The sequence below is a fragment of the Manacus vitellinus genome, unplaced genomic scaffold (genome assembly GCF_001715985.3).
Source record: "Manacus vitellinus isolate BGI_N305 unplaced genomic scaffold, ASM171598v3 scaffold_2_pilon, whole genome shotgun sequence".
NCBI lineage: Eukaryota > Metazoa > Chordata > Aves > Passeriformes > Pipridae > Manacus > Manacus vitellinus.
The window spans coordinates 27,817,586-27,841,336 of NW_021940208.1; the positions used below are offsets into that span (position 1 = coordinate 27,817,586).

Genomic DNA, 23,751 nt, shown 5'->3' on the forward strand with positions numbered 1-23,751 from the left:
AACTAAATTCAAAGCCAAATGCTCCAATTAATTTTGTTAATCACCCTTTACTACATGATGGTTAATCATTTAAAATTCCATAATACTGGCAACAAACTGACCATAAAATTGCCATCGCAGTTTCTTCCAGGGAAAACTGCTTTTAAAGAAGAGGGTGATAAGGCAGGTCTGCCTATTCATTATTAAAAAATTACAGCGTGAATGTTAACTAACATAACTAAAAAGCTGGTTGCTGGCCATCTCTCAGCAGGGCTTCACGTGAAACAGATGCTGTTCTTACAGTTTTCTGCAGGTTATAATTTATACTACAGGCAAGTAATCACCAATGTGTGACAGCTGTGCTTTTGAAGGGCTAAAGCTACATCTTATAGATGAAAAAACCTACCACCATCCGTTATTCTGCACATAGATCCCTAAAAACTAAGTGCTTCAGTATCATGAGGCCTACTGCTAATTTCCGTTAGTCCAGGAGAAAAGAGAAGCTTATTGTTTTAGAGTCATAAAACAGTACTGAAAAAAACAGTAACTTAAAAAAACCTAAATCCTTCATATTAAGCAGTCATCGCTTAGTAAACTTAAGTCATTAATGATGGTGGTTTCAGTTTTGTTTTGCTGTGAACTTCAGGCTTATAAATATTTTACTGTGGAATTAGTACAGCCTTTACAATGTCTGATCCTCTCTCAAAGGCATAACGTGGAAGTGACTGAAAAAACTGGTACAAACTTCAAAGAGCAAAACAACTCATTTCACTGTTGAGACCAAACATGCGCATGAATAAAATCAAGGAAACTTTAAACAAGGGAAGAAAAAAAAATCAGCTGAAAAAAGAGTAGGTGGGAAATTCTAGTTACAATTGGTCTCATTTCAGAGGCAGCCTACAGCAAGCTGTGCTTGAACCGGGTCTCTTCCACACAGCAGTCTTGCAGTTCAAGCCGGCAGCTGTGGCCACAGCCAATGCTTGTCTGCAGTGGGTAGAGAGATGACAGGGGCCTTCTTCCCCCATGTCCTCTCCTTACCTCCTGTGGGGTGCCTTCACAGCCCTGGGCCCCAGACTCTAGCCCATTAGAGTCAGGCAGGATAGCTCCCTGCCAGAAACCATGGGCTGAGCTACTACCAGTGCTGCCTGTCTTGCATCCTGAGCAGGAGCTTTCCAGCAGTTATGCTGGTCCCTGCCTGGCCTGCATTCATCTACTTTCCAAGGAAACCCACAGCATGCACAGTAGCTAGCAGGATGGAGAGTAAGAAACAGATAATTAGGTAGCATCTCCTTCACAACAATAATCTCTGCAAAGTGGCAGCTCTCCATTTCTCAGGATTTTGCTTTTAAAGAAAACCAGACTGCTTCAACTACAACGGATGATAGGAACAATACTGTACTTGTCTGCCTCCAAAGTATCCCTGAAACCCTTGGACACCAACGGTTACAAGGATTACATATTTTCAGTTTCTGGCAGCAATTTGCAAACCATTCTCATGTGACCAGCAACAAAAAAAAACTCCACAAAAGTGGAGTTTCACAATTACTCATGCAAGTAAAAGTTCACACACAAGATATTATTACAGTGAATATGGATTCACAAAAACGATCCACTACAAAAATTCACACAGACACATTAAGTGGTGCTTAAGTAACACACTGAGGAAATGCCAGTTGCAGTGTGAATAATTAATATGAACAGCAAGTGAATAGTTGGCAAGAGGTCTCAAATAATGTTTGAGTATGTAAGACCTTCTTGAATAATAACCTAACTTATTTGTTTGGTCACAGTCTGTTCTCAGATAATTCACTACTAAGAAAAAAAAAGAGCGATTTTCATCAGCAATTTACTGAGAACAGCTCATGTCAATTTACTCTGTGAACTGTTCTTCATGTCATGTTGAGTTCTTGTTTTGCTTTTGGTAGTAAAAGGTTGTATCAGAATATCCCTTTGGAACCAATGTCAAAAGCATGAGTGAAACCAAAAAGCTGTCTGCATCCCTGGAGACAGTCCAGGTGTGGAGCCTAGTGGATGAAAGGAGACTACCCCACCTTTGAAATCTGTTCTCCAAAAATGCTTCAAATGCATGCATTAAGTGAGGGACTGTTTTTTTTAAAAATGTGAACTCTTTGAGCTTTTCTCTTGAGAATTGTTTTCTCTTTGGGGATACATTTTCTAAGAGAACTTACACAAAACGTGTATTTTAGGCATTAATTATTATTAGACATCCAAAATAATTACTATGCTGAGCATACTTACACCAGTAAGTCAGGCTAATGTGCACATTTTATAGCTAACTGTACACCCTCAGAAAGTTAAAAGTACTCAAGCTGCATATTCCAGTTTTTTGGTATACATGTTTACTCAGGAATGTACTGCCTATTAAATAAGAGCAAACTAAACCTATGAAGAGCAAAGAAAAATCTTCTTGGTACTCTGAGCAGGACCCTGCCTTAATCTCTGGATGAAGTTGATGAATGAAACTCTTCACCATTATCAGCTGTGCAACTGGGATTGCAAGCCACCTGCCAACAGTATTAATGCCATTTTCTCTGTCTCTTACAGAATTAACAGCATTCAATACAACTATTCATGTTATTCCCTTGTTGTTTTTTGTCATTAAGCTTTTTTCCACCATTAGTCACAGCCATCTTGGTGCAAAAACATCTCATAGAAAATGTTTTTATTAACAACCTGTGAGGGTGATATCATCATCTTCTATGATTTGCTCTTCTGCGACGTCCAGAGAGTTTTCAGTGATCATGTCACTAGGTTCATCCACACAGGTTAAGCCAGAGTAGTTATGCAGGAGTTCTGCACTAGGAACATGCTCCACGATGACAGCAGGGAAAATGGATGGATCACCAAGCTGGAGGATGGGGGAAACAAATCAACAACAAAACAGCAGTTAGACCACATCCAATCTAACCACTTACTGATTAATACTTCAACAGACCTATACTACATCACTTGAATGTCAGACTGTCAGGAGACAGTACCTAAGAACAAGATGATTTTTAGCACATGAAACCAAATAGCAGCAGTGTCCCATTATGAGACAGAGGCTGAATATCACTGAAGTATTTAATGTATTGACTTTACTCCAGTACGCAATACCAGACTTCTATGACATGATTTTACAGCATTAAAGTTGACAATACAGAGGAGTGGCACAGCGCAGTAGGTGAAAAACTTTGCTGACAATAATACTGCATGAGCGACTTGCTGCAAGCACCTTTATCTTTTGCTCTTCCCATCAAGTTGGGGGTGGAGGAGTCCTGTGGCTGTCAGGACTGGATGAAGCTCTCACAGGCACTAAGTTTCTCATGAGATATTATTTGAAGTTCACTATTTTAGGAGACACTTGCTAAAAGATGAAGGTGTGTAATGGGTTGATATAAGTGCTCTAGTACATTCCCTCTCTAATTTTTATGGTTTTAGTCACTTGACATTCCTCACACCACACCCTCCCTGCCACTTTCCTTCCTAAGTCTGCTTTCAGACATCATCCTGTTGTCTTGATAGTTATTTTGCATCAGAGATACAGAAGAGAAGAGGTAGGTAGAAAACAGAAATCAAGCTGACCAGCAATAATAATGAAATGCACATTCTCTGAAATCATTCAACAGGAAGAGGTTTTCAGAAAATAACATCTACTACAGACACAGTATTTTCTAAACTGAGTCTTTTAAAATGTCATTTGCAGGAAGAAAGTCATAGCTGGTGATAGCAGAGCAGATTCAAAGAAAGTCTACTGTAACTTTAAGGTTCCCTCATTACAAAAATAAAACATGCTATGAATGTAGTAAGCTTAAAACCAAGAAAACAAACCAGAAAGTTGCTAAAACACGTTTCTGAGAGAACCAGTATAAGTACATTTGGTCTTGCTCTCCACAGAAGAGCACAGATATGTACAGATTACAGAATCATAGAATGGCCTGTGTTGCAAGGTTCATCTAGTTCCAACCCTCCTGCCCGACACTTTTAACTAGACCACGTGCCTCAGAGCTCCATCCAGCCTGGCCTTAAACACTTCCAGGGATGGGGCATTGCAACTGCTCTGGGCAACCTGTTCCACTACCCTTCTACCTTCACAGTAAAGAACTTTTTCTAATATCCAATCTAAACCTGCTCTCTTTTAGTTTGAAGCCACTCCCACCTGTTCTGTCACTACATGCTCCTGTATATGGTCTCAGTATATGGTATATGGTCTCAGTCTTTCTTGTAGGCTCCCTTCAGGTACTGGAAGGAAGAAACACAAGGTAAAAACCCAACCATATGATTATGATCTTGCTCAGGAATTGCTCATGTCTCACTCTTGCCACTACACACACCGTCACCAATGGAAAATGGTATCAGAGCTATTGGCTCAACACAGACAAAGCTTCCCCTAGGGAAGAGTCTGGACCATAAGTAAGTACTGAAAGTAGAAAGTGCAATTAGAAGTTTTAAAAGGCAGTAATTACCACTTCAAATTGCTCTGTGTTTTGTAAAACATGCCTCAGCAAAAACTGTGGTAAAGGGTAACCAGGATAAAAGGAAGAACTAAGAAACAAAACTGGTATTTTAATGGGCTTCTATCATGGACAGTCTGCTAAGCAAAAAAATGCCAACAAAACCAAAATTAAAAAAAATCTCAACAAGTAACTGACTGACTCTGTTAAACATAAGCTTCAAAAGAGAGCAATATGGTAGGAGATCAATAAAAATGAACAAAGTGCAGACCAGTTAAAGCCCTCTTGTGCAATCATGTTGCCAGATAACAGGCATATATTGAGTCAAGCAATGGGATAGCTTCTACCCCACACCTTTGTGGCTACCTCTAACCAGCGCTGCATCGTGCCGGAGCATAGAAACCAGAAGTCATTGGTGGCCAAGAGGTCCCTGCTGTTCCTCAGAAGAGTCATGTCCACATGGTTTATCCTGTTTGTTTACTGACCCCAACATCCTTGATCCTATTTGCTTCCAGGCAAGATTAGATTAAATAAAAGCCACATCAATAAAAAAAGACAAAGCATTGTAAAGAGAGAAGAAAAAAAACCACAAACTCTATGCATTAAAAAAAAGTTTTATTTTTAACAATATGTTCCATAAGCTATAGGAAGATGGTCCATGACAACTTTCTGAGATAAAATTCATATTCTAAAAGTAGTTTAAATACCTCAAATTCAGTAATATGCCACAGTACATAATTTGGGGATGTAAGTTTCATCTATCGCATGCCCATATGCAACTACGTTTAAAGAAAATTTGAAAAAGGATTATATACAGCTATCTACTCAGGCTCCAGTCACCTGCAAGCAAGAACAGTACATGCTTTGCAAGTACCTTTTCAGTATTCCAGTGACCATGTAAGAACTATGGATTTTAGGTAGGGAAGATGCAAGTAAGAAGGCTTCAGTCTTCTCATCCTGCTCTAGTTTACAGACGCTAAGGGTGAGGTTCATCTCACCTAACTTCGGACAGCTGGTGGTGCAGGCACTGGGACATGAGCTGGGAACCCCAGGTTTTATTCAGAGCCAACAGACAGAGATGGTATTTCTAGGGCACAGTTCCCCTCCCCAGTTTTAGGCTCCTGTGCTGCAATAGGGTGAGTCATGCCCTAAAACCACCTATTTCTCTGCATTGACTATAAAAGGGGGGAGGCGTTGGGGTGTTCATTTCTGATGTAAGCAACTGTGTCCCACACACACTCATCAGCAAAATAATTTATTTCTAATACAAAGGTGGTTCTGCATGCACTAACCAAAAGGTGGAGTGCACACTATCCCAAAACTTTAAAAGGTCCCAAATTAGAGTGGATAAATCAGCAATGATTTTCAAGAAATTGACACAGAGATCCATAGAAGAATAATTTGTGTATTTTTTTTTCCTTTTGCCTACCTCTGCTGTTTCATCTTTCTTATGTAAAATACAGTTAAAATATGACACCCTAGCTCTGCCAAAGCTTTGACTTGACTTCAGCCCATCTCCCATATCTGCTGGATACATAAAGGAGTTGAGCTACTGCTGAAACCCTCCCAAATCTCAGACACCAAATTCCTTGCTGTAGTTTATCTACAAACCTGTCCTGCAGACTGATCTTTAACAATTCAGAGGAGTGCAAAGCTTCATACAGATGCTGAAGTCCCTGGAAAATCGCATGAGCAGGTCCCTGAAAGCACTGGTCATGCTCCATAACCCCCTGAAAACTGAACCCTCTCCTCCTCCAGGGTCAAAGACAACAATCTTCCTTCCTGCTCTCAAATTCTTCCAGTGTGTTTGACATGCTGACAAGGTGTTTCTTTTTTTCTCTGAGAATTGTCTCATCAGCTGTCACCAACTGACAGAAGATCAAAACACCATTTTGGTTGTGGAAATGGCAAACAAGGAAGGTGACTTCTTCCGCTTTGGAACTGTTCTCATACTACAAGTCTTCTAAGGAAGATAAGTTGTCCCAGGAATGTGGTAACTAGCTTCTAACTGGTGTGGAATAAATTTTGTGCAAGTGAGAGATGGGTGGGAAGAAACACATGTAATAGAGAGGAGAAGGGAAAAGCTACATGGAAAAAAATAAAAGGAGAAAGAAACCTCAGGGAAAAAAAAAAAGTCTGTCTTTTTAACCAAACGACAGAATTCAGACTCACAACGCAGATGGCTATTTATTAAAAGAGAAACCAGAAACAAAACAATGCAAAACCTAAACAAAACTAGGTGAAGTGACCTTAGTGACTAGAAAATGGCCTTCAGTTTTCTCTTGCTGAAGGTTCCTATGTGGCGGCAGAGGCAGTCTCTTGGCTTTAAAGGCATTCCCATGGCCAGCATCTGAGGATTGCTGCAGGCAGGTATATGCTGCTTGTTTTCCTGGGGAGACAACCTCATTACAGATTTCACAATTTTCCTTAAAGTCTTCATAAAACTGCAAGTGGATAAGGGAGGGAACTTTCTGCAGAAGCTGGAAATAGCCAAAAAAATTAAGACATTGGTCTTGACCAGTGACTGCTTCAGGAAGCCCATGGCGACAGCGGGGAATGTGGAAGAGCGAACTGAAGCATGAGATGATGGTGCAGAAGTCATGGCCCGACCTAAAGGCCTGGACCTCTCTTCCGCAGAAGAAGGGAAGAGAGAAGCATCCCTCAGAGATAGAAAAGGAGTCTTCAGGTACTGGTTACTACACCCATCAGAGCCACTTGAGAGAGCACGTCCTGGCAAAGAACAGTCATGCTGGGAACCCTGTTACCAACTTAATGGTTGTAATGATTCAACTTGTCCCTGGTACCATTTAAAGCTTCCTAGTATGGATCTAGCCACTCTGGCTGCTTTTATTCAACATTTTAAATTAAGAATGTCTTGATCAAATATCACATTAGCTGTAAGTCCACAAAGGACTAAATGAAAAGACGTTGACAGAAGAAGTTGCAGACAGGAAGAGAAGTAGGTTTAGGGAGCAGCACTGACTCAGCTAAAGCCTGTACAAGCTCCTGGACAGTTTTATCTGTGCAGTTTCTCCCTCTCTCCCACTCTCTCAACAAAAATATAACCCAAACAAAGCAAAACAAAACAAAAAAAAACACAGAAAGGAGGAAAAATAACAAACCCTCTATTTTAACCAGATCTCTGTCATGCAGCAGAAGCCAGACAGGTTATCAGTAGCCTTAGCCCAAGCCACTTGTTCCCTTCTCAAAATTACGAGGATATTTTCTTCCTGTTTCTTCCTCACCATACATCTACCACGTGATAAAGGAATCTCTCAAGAAAAAAAAAAGTCATTCTGTTCTAAACTGCAAAGGATAAAGCTGATAAGAGCAAGCCTTTCCCGTTCACACGGGTCCATGTGATTGAGCCCCTCCCATTGCCATTTGCCACTGAATGCTGAATGCTTACATTTGCAAATGGACTGTTCATAATTTACAGTTGTTTAACCAAGACTTAAAAAAAAAAAAATTAAACAAAATAGCCATGAATTATGACTTCCCTGAAATACTGAGCATAGCTGCCATTTAGACCCTGAACCTCTCCCTGCAGCTGTTCCATGTCCCAACAGCTCTTGGCACAACTGAGTTCCAGGCAAAGCTTTGTCAAGAAGAAAAGTACCGAAGTTCTTGCAATGACAGCTTGCAATGATGTGGGGGTATCACAAAAATAATTATCCAAAGATCAGTTAAATTACACCTCTGTGTAAATGTCACATTTCATATACTGATGAAAATCAAAAAAATGCTTTTGCCCAACAGAGAGCACTTACAGAGCTAAAACTTTTAAAAAGTACAAATTATGTTATCCATCCTTAAATACACTTAATCTATCCAAAATTTAAAAACTTCCAGAGTAGCAACAGCTCCTATGTGGTAAGAAGCAGATCCATCAAGTATAAGCAAGAAGTAGCCTCTTCAGGCTAATGTTGTGCTACAAATCCTTGTCCAAATTAAATCTTGCTCCAGCTTCCCAGGTCTTTACTCCTGCAGTCTTTGCAGGACTTCTCTTCTACAACTGAGTATTCCAGATTTAACTAACTGCACCTTTGATATCTGAACTAAGTCAACCCAGTGATTTAAGAGGAGCTTGCATCTGACAGTTTGCAGTGATAGACTTTCTGCTATGTACTCTCTACCTTTGATTTCATCACCTTTAAGCGTATGCTACAGGATGCCTTCTTGCCTTAGGCTTCTCTGGAGCAGAATTTAGTAGGGTTATGAGATAAAAATCACGATGGAGTTTGTTCCGAAGCTGAAGAAAGCTCTGCTAAGAGAGGTTTTACTGTCCTTTTGAGTGCTCTTTAGTATTTTTAAAGTTTTTCAGGTGCGCATCTGAAGAAATTGCAAGAGGCAGAACACACAGCTAAACTGAACAAAACCATGTCTGCTCACACTGCCCCTCCCAGGAACCACACTACTGAAGTAACCCTTCCCATCTCAATTCTCCCCTCTCCCATTGGCTTGTAAAGTAAAGACAGCAATGAACAACCAACAGAAGTAATAAGTAAGGCTCATTTTCGACTACACTTGTGCAATTCCCATATCTAAATCCCCAGGCTACCACAAGCTCTGGAAAAATACAGGGAAGGAAGTTACATTACTAATTCCACCCAAAACTGAGTTAGCACTTGAGACAGACAACACTCAGTTCATTGAAATGATCGCATGACTCTGACAGCAGAAACAGGCCACTGACCCAGCCAGATATTAGGCCATACAGAAAAACAGAGACAAGATTATGAAGCCAAAAATACTTTTTTTAAACAGAGAATAAATGCTTTTCACATTAACAAAAAGAGGAACAGTTTGTCATGGCACTTCTCGGCCTTTTAAGAACTGTTTCTCCACAGTACCCAGACACTTAATTTCTTGTAAATAAATGTAAAATCTACTATTAACTACCAGCTACAGAGGAGGCACCTGATTTTTACAAGAGGAATCTGACACTGAAGCTTCAGGACTTAGGATGTGGTTTAAATAATCAATATCTAACTGAGAGACTACTCAGGTAGAAACAGGCATATTTTCTCTGCAGTGTGAAAAAAACCCAATTTAAATTACATTCAAGCTTATTTCTGAATAGTTGATATACAATGACACAATTTAGAAACCAATCTGTAAATAACAGCAAGCAGGTACATACTGTCCCTTGCAGTCATCTATAGCGCGACCATTACTTTTTTTCAGAATTTTATTCTAGCATATCCTAGAGAAGTTGAAACTACAGTAAAATACCAGAATTTGGGAAATTGTACATCACACACACATGGATTCTACTGGCACAAATCAGCAAAACAGAAAAAAACTTTTTTGGAGGAGCATGTCTCTCCAATACTGCAGAAGTTACAGCATTTCAATCAATTTCTGTTCTGCCCGTGCAAGTTACAGGAAGCAACCGGAAGCTCTTGAAACAGCACTAAGATCTGCTGCAACAATAATGACCTCAATGTTTCCTTTTTGTGTTTTACACCACACTTTTTCCTCATCTTTAACAATACTCTTAGCACTGACTTGTACAAATATGGTTTCTTACACCGTCCCATACCTGCTGCTCATCCTCCATGACGTTGCTGGCAAATTCAAACACAAGCTCATTCTGCTGTACAACTGCTGCCATAATAACGCATTCCCAGGTCTCAGCTCCACATACAAAGAAAAATGTTCTCAAATGCAAAAGAATGGAGAATGTCACCGAGGTCCAGCTGAGCAGAAAGGCAGGATCACAAAACGAATTGAGTATCAGTGTTTGTATTTCTTAGATCATCAGTGTTCCTGGGTTCTTCTCTTCTCAAAGTGAAACAAACCAAGGCAAATCCTTTCCTGAGTTATTCTTTCCACCTCAATAGCCTTTGTCACTGCAGAGAGAAAAATAAAAAAATTATCATTAAAAAATTATTACTTTAGCTATGCAAAATAGTAGCAGTTGCAATAAAGCAATAAAACTGTTCTATCTAAGTCCAAGGAAGTCAAACAGTTCTGTGTCTCCAAAGGTATTAGTTTAACTGATTAACACATGTGAATTTTCATTCCCTGAAAGAAATTTTCATTCCTGAAACAAAACTGTTTCAGGAAGTAAGACATCAGTTTCAAAGTGTTTCGTATTAAAGGCATGCCACTAAGGAAAAGTGACAGAAGTTAACAAAAAGAAAATCCATGTTTTCACTTGATTCATATATGCAGTTTTCACATTCATTAGTAACTCTCATCTTTACAGTTTACTCAAAGTAAAAATACAAACCCTAGACTGACCTACTCGGCTGTAGATATCTCAAGTACATCACCTTTCTTCTTCACGCACAGTTCAAATTTAGCAAAGTTGCTATTTTGCAAGTAAAGCGCTCTAGATCTTTCCCAGTGTGAAAATGATAAAACCAGTAAATAAATTCTTTGTACAATCCAGAGAGTCCCCAAGTTCCTACATGAAACAGATCTTCAGCTTCATGTTAAAATGCACTGTGCGCGTACCCTTATCTCTACCACAGGCTCGCAAGCAGCCGGAAGGAAACAGCACTGACCACGTCATGGCAAATTAGAACCGGCAAAGAAACTGCACAAAGCAAAAAAAAAATTCCCAAACTACAGAACGTAAACAGCTTCAGTGAAGGATGTGTGCCTACAGATCCCATGTTTTGACTTACTCATCAGCACCAAAGGTAAATACGGTGAACACGAGCTTAGGAGGAGGTTGTGCTGCTCCACTCCTGGGGAAAAAGGCCAATGCAAAACCTCATCTTCGTATACAACTATGGTGACCCATAAGTTAACAAAAAAATCTACCATTTCAAAAGGATAACAGGACCAGGTGTCTAAAATTAGGAACTTAAGAGAGTATGTTGGTGCCTAGGAATTTAAACCCATGTATTTTAAAGGAAGCAAAATGTGTAGTTCCTAGCATTTTGAGCAAAATTCTTTACACTGCCTTTGATTAAGGGCAGCTGTGACAGAAGATTTAGGGGAAGAGGTCTGCCTAACACATATCCATCCAGAGTGAGACCCCCAAAAAAAGCCTCAGGGCAACTTCAGTGCCATTGGCAAGGATCAGCATCTGCCTTTGTACAGGAGGTTTATCTTGGCCTTTTTTTTGCAGTAGGCTGAAACTCAAAAAAATGAAGGGCATCTTCCTCTCCCCAGTGCCAAGCAATTTAATTAGGGAGGATCATGTCAGAGACTCATACTCCTTCACTCTAGGAAATGTGACAGCTGTTTTTCCTATATAGATTGTGGTATTCCCAAATTCCTAAGTAGTGATGGCAGAGCATTCAAGCATTTAAGTCACTAGACCCTACCCTTCTAAGAAATCAGGAAACCCAAGATTATGCAAACAGGAGAACCTCCCCAACTTCCAAAGTGTGCTCTAATTAACTGTTAAAGGGCTCATAAAAGTAGCCACAACCCTAATTAGAGAATATTTGCTTTAATGAGAGTCACATGCATGAACAGAGAAGGATGTGCTGTAGGAGCCATGACTATTGAACCTCAGCCCTTGTCATTTTGCTGGTTGACTTGAACAATTAACACAGCTTTCTCTATACTTCAGCAGGGTTATAGCACTGAAAGCACTACATGCAACCATATAACCTTGGGTGACTTTCCCAAATGCAATTATTTGGTCTTGCCTTTTAGAAAATAAGGATAGTTAGGAAGCTAGACGCACATTGCCTGCACAGTGGGACTTAGCCCAACTTGGCCTATCCTAGAGTCCTACCATCCTATATTCCAGCCTGAAAATAAAGTACATAACTATACAATATATAGTTTAACATTTCCTACAGACAGTGATTGAAGTGGGTCAATCTATGTCAACAGGGACATACCAGCTCTTTCGGAAGAGAGAACAGGTATGGAAATTTATTGAAGTACAACTTCTATTTTGATTACTGCTTAGAAATCAGTTGTAACTCTCCAGTAAGATTAAATAATATTTTAAGTCACTCCCTCTAATCAGTGAAGAGTAACTTCACTCTAGAGGATCACAAGGCAAATACAAGAATCTCCTCCATTATCAAATGGAACTTATTTTTAAATTAGGGTTAAGCTAATTGTCCAGGGACAATCAGAGCCAGAATACTGCAAGGGCTTATAATCATGGCCATTACACTACCTGAAGCCACATGTATGAACAAGGAGTAGAAGTTCTTAAGATCCAGTAATTTTCTAAGGTCAGTAACAATTAATAGCATCAATGTAAAATCAGGATAAATGACAAGTTAGAGACATAGGCTCTCTAGCAACCTCATGAAGTATAAGGAAAACTGGAGGTGAAGCCACTCTAAGATAGATTTTTAAAGTTCCCCATGTGCACTGACAAATAACATTTTTTTCTGTTTGTGCCAGGTTATTCATTATTCTGTAAAATATTAATATTTTACAGTAGATACTACAATACCAAGATGCACACTAAATGCATAAGATCCAAAAGCTGTGGCAGCAAACTTACTAAAAGCCATAAAGAAACATTTCCTTACTTTATTTTAAAAAAAAAGACATAATAAAACCTCCAGTGCAAATCTAAACATAATGATTTAATACCATTTAAGAGATTGCAGCAGCATAATGCATTTGATCAATACAAACACCACTTAAACCAGTCACACTTCATGCTAACAAGAAGTTCCTAATTATCTGATACCACTGCAAGAACAGGTATTCAAAATCTGTTTTACGAATCCTGCCCTGCAGTGATGCAGTGATGTAAGTATACTCCTTCTCCCCTACTCCCCCTCCCCAAAGCCACCAAGGACTCTATAAATAAAGTCAAATGATACGTTCTTCTTACACAAAAAGAAACATCTAACCTCAACCTTAGGACCAAAGACAAAGAGACGTGATCGAACAGGCTTTAGTAAGCTTTTATATCTAACCTTATAAAGATTAGAGACGCAAACTATTATTATTTGCAGGATATTTTTCATTACTTCTGTAGTAGTACATAATAACAGCAAATGATCTATTGGGCAATAATGGTACGGCAAAATAATGCAAAAGTATTTTCCTTTAACCCATATCCTTTTCTCTGCCATATAGAAAACAAGAGCAGCTTTTCACAAAAGCCAGCAGAATTCTAAAACAGCTATATTTTCCTCCACATCTATTCTTATAAACTGTGCTTTCATTATTCCAACTATCACAGGGTCCTGCTGTCTATAGGCTAACACAAACATGGCTATTGTTTTTGCTAAATAATGCCACTTATCTGATTTTACATACATCTGTGAGTAGAAAATAAGTTATTTGCAAACAGCATAAAATGTGTAAATTGTATTCAAATGCACAGTAAGCTTGACTACATACAAATAATCCTAGGAGAAAGGGAACTCTGTATATATTACCATAAAATTTACATCAAATTTTCAGAATTATAGAGGAAGTAAGGTCTTGCTTTCATTTTTACTACTTGTTGTAAAAATATATTATAAAAAGGAGTATTAAGACACTACAATATATACAAACATCTTAATTTTACGTAATCTTTGAAACTGAACTCAAAAATAAATTATTTCAATTTCTCTAGAAATTCCCTTCATCCACTGATTTCAACATCTAGAAACAAGCTCCTCAGTCAGTCTGTCAAATGCACATTCACTCAATTTAACCCTTGGTACATGCTACTCAGGTATCCCAGAACATACACTGCAGTATTCCTTCCAGCTAGACATCATAACTTTTTTTCCATCACTCTTCCCCACATATACCCTGCACTTAATCCTAGCCCTGTTGAGCTACTAGCTCAGAAGCTTGTAAGAAATGCTTCCAGAATCAACATTTTTGGTCACAATGGTGAAGCTGCAATACTGAAACTAGGTTCCAACTCTGAGGTAACAAAGCCATCATTTCTCCTTTAACTCCTGAGCCAATACAGCCCATACTACCACTGTGACAATATGAGCCAGAATAGCCCATACTACCTCAGCATTCAAGCCCTGTAATGCAGAACACTGGAATTTAACATAGTGGCACCACACTGGAGCAGGTGTAGCAGTAACCAAAGTACCAGGCACAAACCCAAAAATTTGCTGAAGAATCTCAGCTATGAACTTGGAAGGCTCAAGTCTTGGTACTGAGAGCATCCTGGCTGAGCTGAAAGATGTCTCCAGCAAGCTACTGGATCCAGTCCCACTTAGGGTTACTAAAGATGACTGTAATCATCCTGCACTGCCTTTTTCATGAAATTAGTAAGATCATTCATACATTTGAAATAAGAACCAGCTTAGCTGCCTTAAGATTCAAATGCAGATCTGAATCCTGAGTTACTGATGAAACAACTCAAGTCATCCAGCACAGGGACAAATGGCTTGAGATTGGAATTTCCCCTTGGATTTCCTGAGACAGACTGCAGCACTAGCTCTAGCCTAGAAATGTCAAAGTTGTGACTTAAATACAAAGCTGAACTCCCTTCTCTACACCATCCTGGATGCAGAAGGAAGAGAGGAGTGAATGAGAGAAGAGGGAAGATTAAAGACATCACCTGGAAATTCTGAACAGAAGGACTGAAAACCATCTCAAAAGTGAGGTCAGACAAACACATGGATGGTAACCACATCATTTCACTCAAGTTTCTAACTCCATTCTACCACTGGAGGTTAAAGATGTATCAACTCAGAGTCAGTCCACCCTCGGCAGAGTCACATCTCTAAGTATCATCATAGAGTCAGGGGGGCAAAGCTGAATGATATCGCAGTTCTCTGAATACAAAAGTCCCAAACCCACAATGATCTTTATGTATAGCCCACACTAAGCACAAATGTTAACAGTATAGCCTACTGTGCCATTTTCATGGACTAATTATTCCTATTCAGTAATATTATTAAATTGCACAGGACAGGGGCTTTGAACCATGTTCTCAGACATTTTTAGTCGCCAAAATGACATCTTCAGTTGGCAAAAGGACAAGCAAGAAGAACAAGTCACTTGGCACAAGGAGTTTCTGAAGGCTCAGTATTTCAACTGCTCACACAAATTAAAGGAGATAGAAAAACAACATGCTAAGGGGGTAGCACTGAGGAAGGAAAGAAGCAATGTAAGGAACAGACTCAAACCTTCTGAAAGCATCCACGCTGCCTATGGCAAACTGTGCAAATGGCAGCTGACATCATAAAAGCCAACACAGTGACCTCCACTGAGCTTTCATTAAGGACAAAAAAATCATCAGTATCAATAAACCCCTGTTTTGCAGCCCTGCTGAAAACCAGCCTGTGTCACCACAGGCTCTCATTACCTATGGAGATTTTTAAACGCAGATTGGACGTGGCACTGAGTGCCATGATCTAGTAAATGGACTGGTTTTGGACCAAGGGTTGGACTCGATGATCTCGGAGGTCTTTTCCAACCCAATCGATTCTATGATTCTATAATTCTATACAGAGAGGAGGATAGCGAGTAAGATGATTCATCTGTTGAACATAAACAAACATAAATAACCAAAACTGACACACAATTCAGTCAATATAAAAGAAATTAAATTAACGCCCTGACCCTAAATCTCACATAAAAACCCATTTACTCTAAAGAGAGCAAAAAGCACAAACACAAGCAACAAGTTCTTTGGCATCACCAAAACAAATAAAAACAAAAATCACGTTTTCATCTTTTTTTTTTTGCAACTACCTCTTTTTAGCCTGAATATTTAACTTGACACAAGATTCCTTTCCAGACTATTAACAGTTAACAGCTCCAGCACTGTTTATAGACTCCCCCACCCCTGAAACACTTTTCTTCCTATCTCCCATATTTCCTGATACTTTTTAAGTCCCTTTTATTTAGCACATTTATGTTACACAGCTGCTGTACACAAACCCAGCGACCTGGGAAAGCTGAAAAAAATTACAGCGTAGTTGAGACTTTTTTTCCTCTGTATCCCCTCCTGCCAGCATGCTCGATATGTCAAGGTAGCCCCAAATTAGTGTAGGCATGTAAACAGAGAGCACAAGTAACTGATTTATGGTGCAGCAACAAAGATCAGAGTACCACCAACAGGCCAGTCCTAAAGAGCAAACTAAAAGAAACTGAGGCAAAAAAGGCTCTACCCAACTTTACTACTGAAGCTTCTGAGCTCAGAATAAAGTATCTGAACATCTGTGAAGAGCAAGCCTCCCTAATCTTATCAGACAAGAGAAAGGCCACGCTGGGTTTTAGTCACTTCTCTACAAAACGTTTGCTCTAGCAAAGTAGAGCCAACTCAACAGGAAAAGTTAGCTGTAGGTTGTGCTAAAGCAAGGGAACAAGGGTACCCCAGGGGGAACAGAGGGCCCAAATCCTCTCTCCCACTTCCCATTCTCCATGGATGAAAATAACTGAACACTGCATTTCCATAGGTTGGCTGCATGGTATAAGAAGAGGTTAGGGAGATGGGACATGACAACTCCATCCCACCCCTTGTCCCCAAATCATGCCAGAGATGGGACCTCCTTCCCTCCTTGCCTGCCCCCCCTCAGCCCTCCCCATCCCTCCTTTCCCCACCCCTCCATCAAAATTGTTTAATTTATTTGGCACATAAGACACATGAAAGAGAAGATGGGGGTAAATTTTCAGAAGTGGTTATGTGACCTAGCAGCCTTGGCTATTCATACAGCTCTGAAATTTCTCATATTGAATTTGGGTTACTTAAGCCTCAGCTCACAGACAGACCACAGTATGTGAACTGCAGTTAGATAAAAGCCACATAAATGTTGCTTCACAGCACAGCCCCTACTCTACATGCCTGTGTAGATGCATGCACACACACATCAGCCACAGTTACATGAACACACTTTATACCCATGAGCACAAGAATTCACATACACACTAAAACATACACATGAAATGCATGCCCTTCTACTGATTTGACTTTTTACTTTTGGTGCAGCTGTTTTGGCTACCAAAGATACAAAAAATCCACAACTTCCCACATCTCTTTACAACATAGGGATACACAAAAGTATTCCTTCTCCGCTTCCAGTTCAGTCACCTCCACCCACTGCTGCTAATCACCACCACAGTACTGCTGGGAAAGTATTTAGCTTGAATTTCCCCTCATCCACTGAAAGCCAAACAAACAATATGAACTGGGCCACCCCTAAAAAGGGCAGTGTTCCCCCAGGCAGTGGACAGGGAGCTCGGACAGTCTGCCACGCCTGAGAGAATTCAGCAGTCAGTCTACCAGCCTGGGGAAACAGGTAGCACTAACATTTCCAAGCAGCATTAACATCTTGATCTTGGAAAGAGAACATCTGTGCATCATTAAAGTCAAAAAGGGAAGAGGTGTGCATGAAAAGTCAGGCCTTCACCTGAAAAACACTGGCCACAAGCACACCGTCACACCGACCTTCCTGGCAGCCAACAGCATGACTGCCAATCTTTCTAAGAACTTCTCCATGTACGACTAGCTGAAGGTCACTATCCTAACAACTATCAGGTTTTATTATGAAGAATATTTCCAAAAGCATGGACTTGTTCAGCAATGTAATAGGGATTCAAGGACCAGATGAAAACATAACATTTACAGCAAAGACCTGCTTCTCCGCATAATGGCAGATGTGCATGCTAATGTGCAGTAAATGCAGAGGCTAGAGAGTGTGGTTTGCTGGTCCAAAACTCTTGGCAATCACTAACTTGGTCTGTCCTTTGATTCTGTCTTTGTAGATAATTCATCACTATTGGTAAAGAGAAGGACAATCAGGTGCTCATATTTCCAGGTTGATAAAATGAGAACAATCAGACATTCAATTAAATTGAGAAGCAACTAGTTTTGAAATGATGAAAGGAAAGAATTAAAAAATGCATCAGCCTACATGTACTTCCTCAAACTCCTTGCTACAGACATGACAGAGGTCAAAAGCTCAGGAAAATTGTAAAATGTTTTAAAAACAGCTCAATGTAATTAGAACAAACCAGCCCCATTACATAAGGATTTCTTTTTAAACAATGGAAAAGAGCTGTCATAACACACAGTAAACCTCCAGTAACGGAGATTGCAATCATACATCTCTAAATGCAGGACTTTGCTGTCATTTTTTTCCAGGTAACTGCTCATTTCTGGATTCACATATTCTCCACCAGAAAAATAATAATATATTAAACATTCCAAAATTAGAATAGATGGACTACAAGTTTGACATTACACTGCAAGTGTCCACTTAGTCTAGCTCAACAAGAGGTAAATGATACTGATTATGGAGAGAAAGGAAAACAAAAGCTCTCTCATTACTTCCTCTCCTACAAAAATTACTATATGCTATTTATCTAAAAGTAAATTTGCAGAGACAGGACTGGTTTTATGTCTTGTATTAGTATCAAATACATCTTATTATTTTTTATACTGCACAAAATCTCAAAAAGTTGGTTTAAAAAAAGACACTGAGAAAACAGTAAATTGATAAAATCCCAAATCTAGTTCAGAAATTTCTGCAAGCCAAATGACTTATTCCAGTGACACAGAATAAACGTGTTCTGGCATTTAATAGCACATTTTATGGAGCATTAAGACCACAATCCTGTAAGCAACTATAACAATAAAGCTGCAGATCAGTCAAATCTCACTGATTTCAAAGGAAAAGGGTCTCATACAAAGAGAGATGAAGGGCTGAGCTCCAAAACAGCTAAAACAGGATATGAGGAAATCTGTAAAAGAGGTGTGGGAGAGGGGAAGAACTGTTTGACCCTGAAATGTTTTGCTCTTTTGATTAACACATACACACAGGAGAATGAATTAGTGGCAGTGGGAGGAAGAAAGATCAGGGAAACTAAATATAATTGCTTTGGCTAGGTGCCAAACTTCACAAATTACCACTTGCCAGTCTGTACCTAATACTGATATAAAACTGTCAATCGTTCTCTAAAAACTACTTTGCTCATAAATTAGTAACTCAGTCATTATTTTTAAATCATCTGAAGGTAAAAGTCAAGTTTACTGAAGAAAAAAGAATGGCCAAAACCAATGACTTTTTTTTTTCAGCTGCAATATAAATGCACACAAAATATATACATTAAAACTGAAAGCAAAAAAAAAATAGCCAGCAGAAATCAGGTTCAAGCTAAAAGTTTCTTATTCCAGGGAACCTCTTCCAGCCAAGCATCGGTAACTCTAGATCAGGGAGTTAAACTCCCACAGGACTTTTTCAGCATTCTGCTGAAGTTGCTACAGGACTCAGCTCAGTAAAAACCCTATTACAACTTCTGCAACACAGATTTTTAGCATTCTGTGCATTTCCTTCTGCAATTATTTTTTTTTAAAAACTTTTCCAACTGGACTGTCAAGCACAACAAACAAAAATATTTAAATAAGTTCAAAATTACTCTCTGAGCCATACAAATGCTACATGCATTTCTATGCTTGAGTATTTGAGCAGTTTTAGAAATCTGAATTTAACTGATGTGCACCAGCTAGAAAGGGGCACAAACTCATCCACACAGAACTTGCTGAAGCCTCCCCTTTCCAAAGCATGAATACATGAACTTCAGGCCTCTGTGTGGTACTTTACTCTTGACGGTAATGAATACGTTCAGGGCTGCATTCAACAACTGCCAGGTTGAGAAACGTAAAGGGTCTTACCTTTGCAGTGTCTTTAAAGAATCTGTGTGAATACAGAGCAGATTAGGCAATGTTTCTGTTGTTTGCCTCTCATTTGCTGTCAGCTGTCAGCAATATGAACAGTCAAAAGCCTCTGGAGCAGGCTGGTATTAGTCAGCTAGACTTGAATTTCCAGTTCTTTTACATTGCTGTCTATTTTCCTCCATTAGGTTAGCCTGTCCTACCCTGGTATCAGATTACACGGAGCCAACATTTATAGCACCTTGCAAAACAGTCGAACATATCACATACCTAAGTCTGCCTATACCTGCTGCCCTCAAATTTTAACCCTTTCTACTAACAAGACAAACATTTATTCTAGAATGTATCACCTAAAAAACATTTGCAGTAGAGGAGTTGTTTTTCCTTCTTACCTCACAGCTACAGGACAGCGTGAGATTTCATTTTATGAACTGCAGAACACAGTCAGGCTACGCCAAGAACAGAGGCTCCGAGATGCCCACAAGAACAAACCTGGAGACCCCACCTCAAAAGAGAACCCTGGCCTGGAACCACTTGCTGCTTATTTTAGCAGGTCTGAGAAAACCCGAACAGCTCATTCTGAGTTCAAGATCATTTGATTCTACTAATTCCTTGCCTTCCTTCAGACCCTGCTGCCAGAGCAGGAGGCAGGCAGGCATGTTCTCTGCATGTGACCAGCATGGCGTAAGCAGATGCCATTTCCAGCCCTCCCAGTACCACTGGCTTCCTTCTGTCCAGCCAGGATGTGATGCTGCCCTGGGCTTGGCTCTTCCACCTTCTCCCCGATGGCATCCCCGAAGCACAACCTTCCTTTGTGTTGCTAATCCTATTTCCACAGTCTAGGGTCTGCAATTTAGACAGTGGCAAGACAAACTTTGTAATGCTGAAAAAAAAGGAGCAGCAATTTCTCTCTTTACACATGATGCATGGCCATCCCATGGCCATCAGCTGTGATGGTGGTGCTTCAGAGGACTACATAAGGTATTTCACGTGTTCTTACATCACAGGTTCTATGGTGAACTTGCCACCGGCTGCCGCAAGAGAGGAGCCCCGAAAAGAAGATACAAGGACTCCCTGAAACAACATCTCAGCCTTGACCATATTGATCAACATAACTGGTCTACTCTGGCCTCCAATCGGGAGGTCTGGAGACACACCATCTATAACACTGCTGATGCTTTTGAGAAAGCACACAGGATCACTCTCGAGGAGAAAAGACAACGTAGAAAGAATCGTGTCTAGCAGAATGTACCACCTAAGGAGTCTTTCTGCTGTGCCTTTTGCAACCGGACGTGCCTATCTCGCATTGGCCTCATTAGCCACCAGCGCGCTTGTAGCAAACGTGGGTAGAGACCTTTCCCAAATCTTCGTTCACAAAGCCCAGACATGATGATATCACAGGTAGCTTAGCTTTCCTACACACTCATCATGCACCTTGGAATTAAACAGAGTTTTAACAAATAAAAATGTATATTCTTACAATTCACACAGAGTTGTTCAGGCAGCCTCCTTCTTGGGACCAGTGGTCCATTTTGCTAAAGCTAAGAATATAAGGTAATACACCATTACACTCAAACAAGTGAGCTAACTCAGAGAGCAGGGATGAAACACACAAAAAGAATTTTATTTGCATACTGCTTTAACCTAAATCTTTACTCAAGTAACCTTTTAACCCTTCAGTCAAGAATCACAGACCCAACCAAAGCAAAGCAAAAAATAAATGGCTAAGAGGGCTTCTGATGAGGTACAGTACAGCCCATATCAAAAAGCACTGCAACCAATACTTATCTATAAACTGCTTTAACATAGCATTAAACAAGCATTTTGGTCTTTGAGAGATTCTAGCTCTGCATATATAAAAGCACTTTTATTTATATTTAAGTTAGCACTGTGGTTAACAATTACACGGGTAAAATATAAATAGAAACATCAGATTTCCAGTCTTTCTTATTTATAAAGCTTATCAGTTTAAACACATTTTTGCAAACCATGTCTGAAGCTTTTAAATCTATTTGTCACAAAGATCCTCATTCAACTTTTCCCATAAACATAAGAAATTAAGCACTCAGTCACACATTTCCAATGGTTATACCATAGGAATTTATCAGTGACAATTTTCACACCAGGCAAGAGGAGACCTGTTTTCTCCAGTCTATAACCAGACACAGCTTCCATACAGTGCCCCAACATACACCTTCCCTATACATTCCCAAGAGTCCATTTTGGCACCCATTCAGCCACAACCATTGAGAATACTTCTTAGAGAAGTTCTGGCTGAAATAGTTTGATGAGTAAACTAAGGTAAGTAGTACTGTAAACTTTTTTGTTTTAAGGGCTTGTGGAGAGTCCAGTACTATTTGTAACACAGACAGGGATTTATTTATGAGGTTGGAACAGGTGAGACACATATTCATCAGCAAATCTCTCAGAAAAATTAAGGCATACCTCCTACTGCCAAAATCACAAAGCTGATGTTTGTACTAAGCTTTCATACAGATTCCAAAAAAACACCAAAAAGCAACAAAAAAGCCCAACCCAAGAGCAGTGACAATACCGCCTAACATATCACAAGCAGAAATATTTGATTCAAAAGTCTGTAGAAACAGGAACAAAAGGTAATTTAAGAAGAGGTGCAAAGTATCAAACCATACCTACAGTCGGGCAGATTGATAAGGAACAGTTGCAGACAGGGAAATCAGAGCTGTCAGTCAGACTTTTGACCTCCTTCTCACTAACCTCCAAGTTTGATGAGTCTGGGGTGCTTTTTTCCACTGTTTGCCTTTTATAATATAACTGTCTGGGGTTTTTTAGCATGAGAGCATTCAACTTTATTTTTGGTTTAATCAGGTTCTTTACTGTAGCTCAGAAAGCATTCATATTAAGGAGAATTCATGTAGGCCATGATAGACTTGGTCATTTAAACGAGACACCAAAAGAAACTCCACACCTTTAAGACATTCTCACAAGGCATGGGGTCTGTTACTTCTTTCCGAGGTAAAATCTTCTATCTGACTTCCAGTGTATCATATTTTACAGATCACTGTAGCTGCAACTCATGTGTCATCTGCAGGATTAATAAAAAAATACTTAAATTTATTGAAAATTATAGAATGATGGAACTAAGCTTTTAAACTCGCAGGCAGAAGGGTGAGGGCTAATTTCAGTTTGAAGGCTGTAAGTGTATATTTTCCCTCAGCACAACCAGTCACAGCTCTGAGCTGATACATGCTGCATGGATAATTTGTACCAGCATTCCTGGTCACAGCTCACCATAGAGAAAGGCAAAAAGCAACAAAATACTCCAGTTTGCTCAAGTAAACTCAATTAATAAGCTCTCCTGCAACAAGCAGGAAAGGGAGCGAAGTCACCTGGTGACCAGTTTACTCTGAAATCAAGGAATACTCTCAAAACATTAGCTTAAAACGCAACTTGAGACTGGAAACAACTTCAACACACAAAAACACTCAGACATGAAGGGAGCGATATGGTCTTGGTTAGAAAAAGTGAATATCACACAGCCAGATAGCCAGACTTCAAAAAACAAAACAAAGCAAAAAAACAAAAACCCAAATCCACCAAAACTCCACAAACTCTCGCTGTAACTAGTTTGGTACACAAACCACCCTGTTACTAGAGAGCCAACCGCTTATGGGTGTCGAGCACATAGCACACAGAGTTCTATGTGCAGATTGTCCCAATAATGTCATCCAATGTAGACACACTGAATATCTCCCCATTGTACCAGGAAAAAGGAATAGAACTGGCTTGTCTCTAAGCCTTCAAGAGATGACT

At 39.7% G+C, this 23,751-nt stretch overlaps 1 protein-coding gene across 7 annotated transcripts in view; it reads right to left on the reverse strand.

Annotated features, from left to right (window-relative positions):
- ELF1 (E74 like ETS transcription factor 1) overlaps nt 1-23,751 on the reverse strand; it is an 81,139-nt gene that overhangs the window by 25,024 nt on the left and 32,364 nt on the right. For 6 of the 7 annotated variants that reach the window (XM_008934590.3, XM_018071209.2, XM_018071210.1 and 3 more), the window contains 2 exons: nt 9,979-10,288; nt 2,674-2,848 (listed from right to left, as the gene is read on the reverse strand). In XM_008934590.3, the coding sequence (XP_008932838.1) occupies nt 2,674-2,848; nt 9,979-10,050 (247 nt within the window). In that variant the 5' untranslated portion in view covers nt 10,051-10,288. Of the gene's footprint in view, nt 1-2,673; nt 2,849-9,978; nt 10,289-10,682; nt 10,863-23,751 lie in introns of those variants that run through there. The other variant, XM_018071212.2, reaches the window with a different exon arrangement.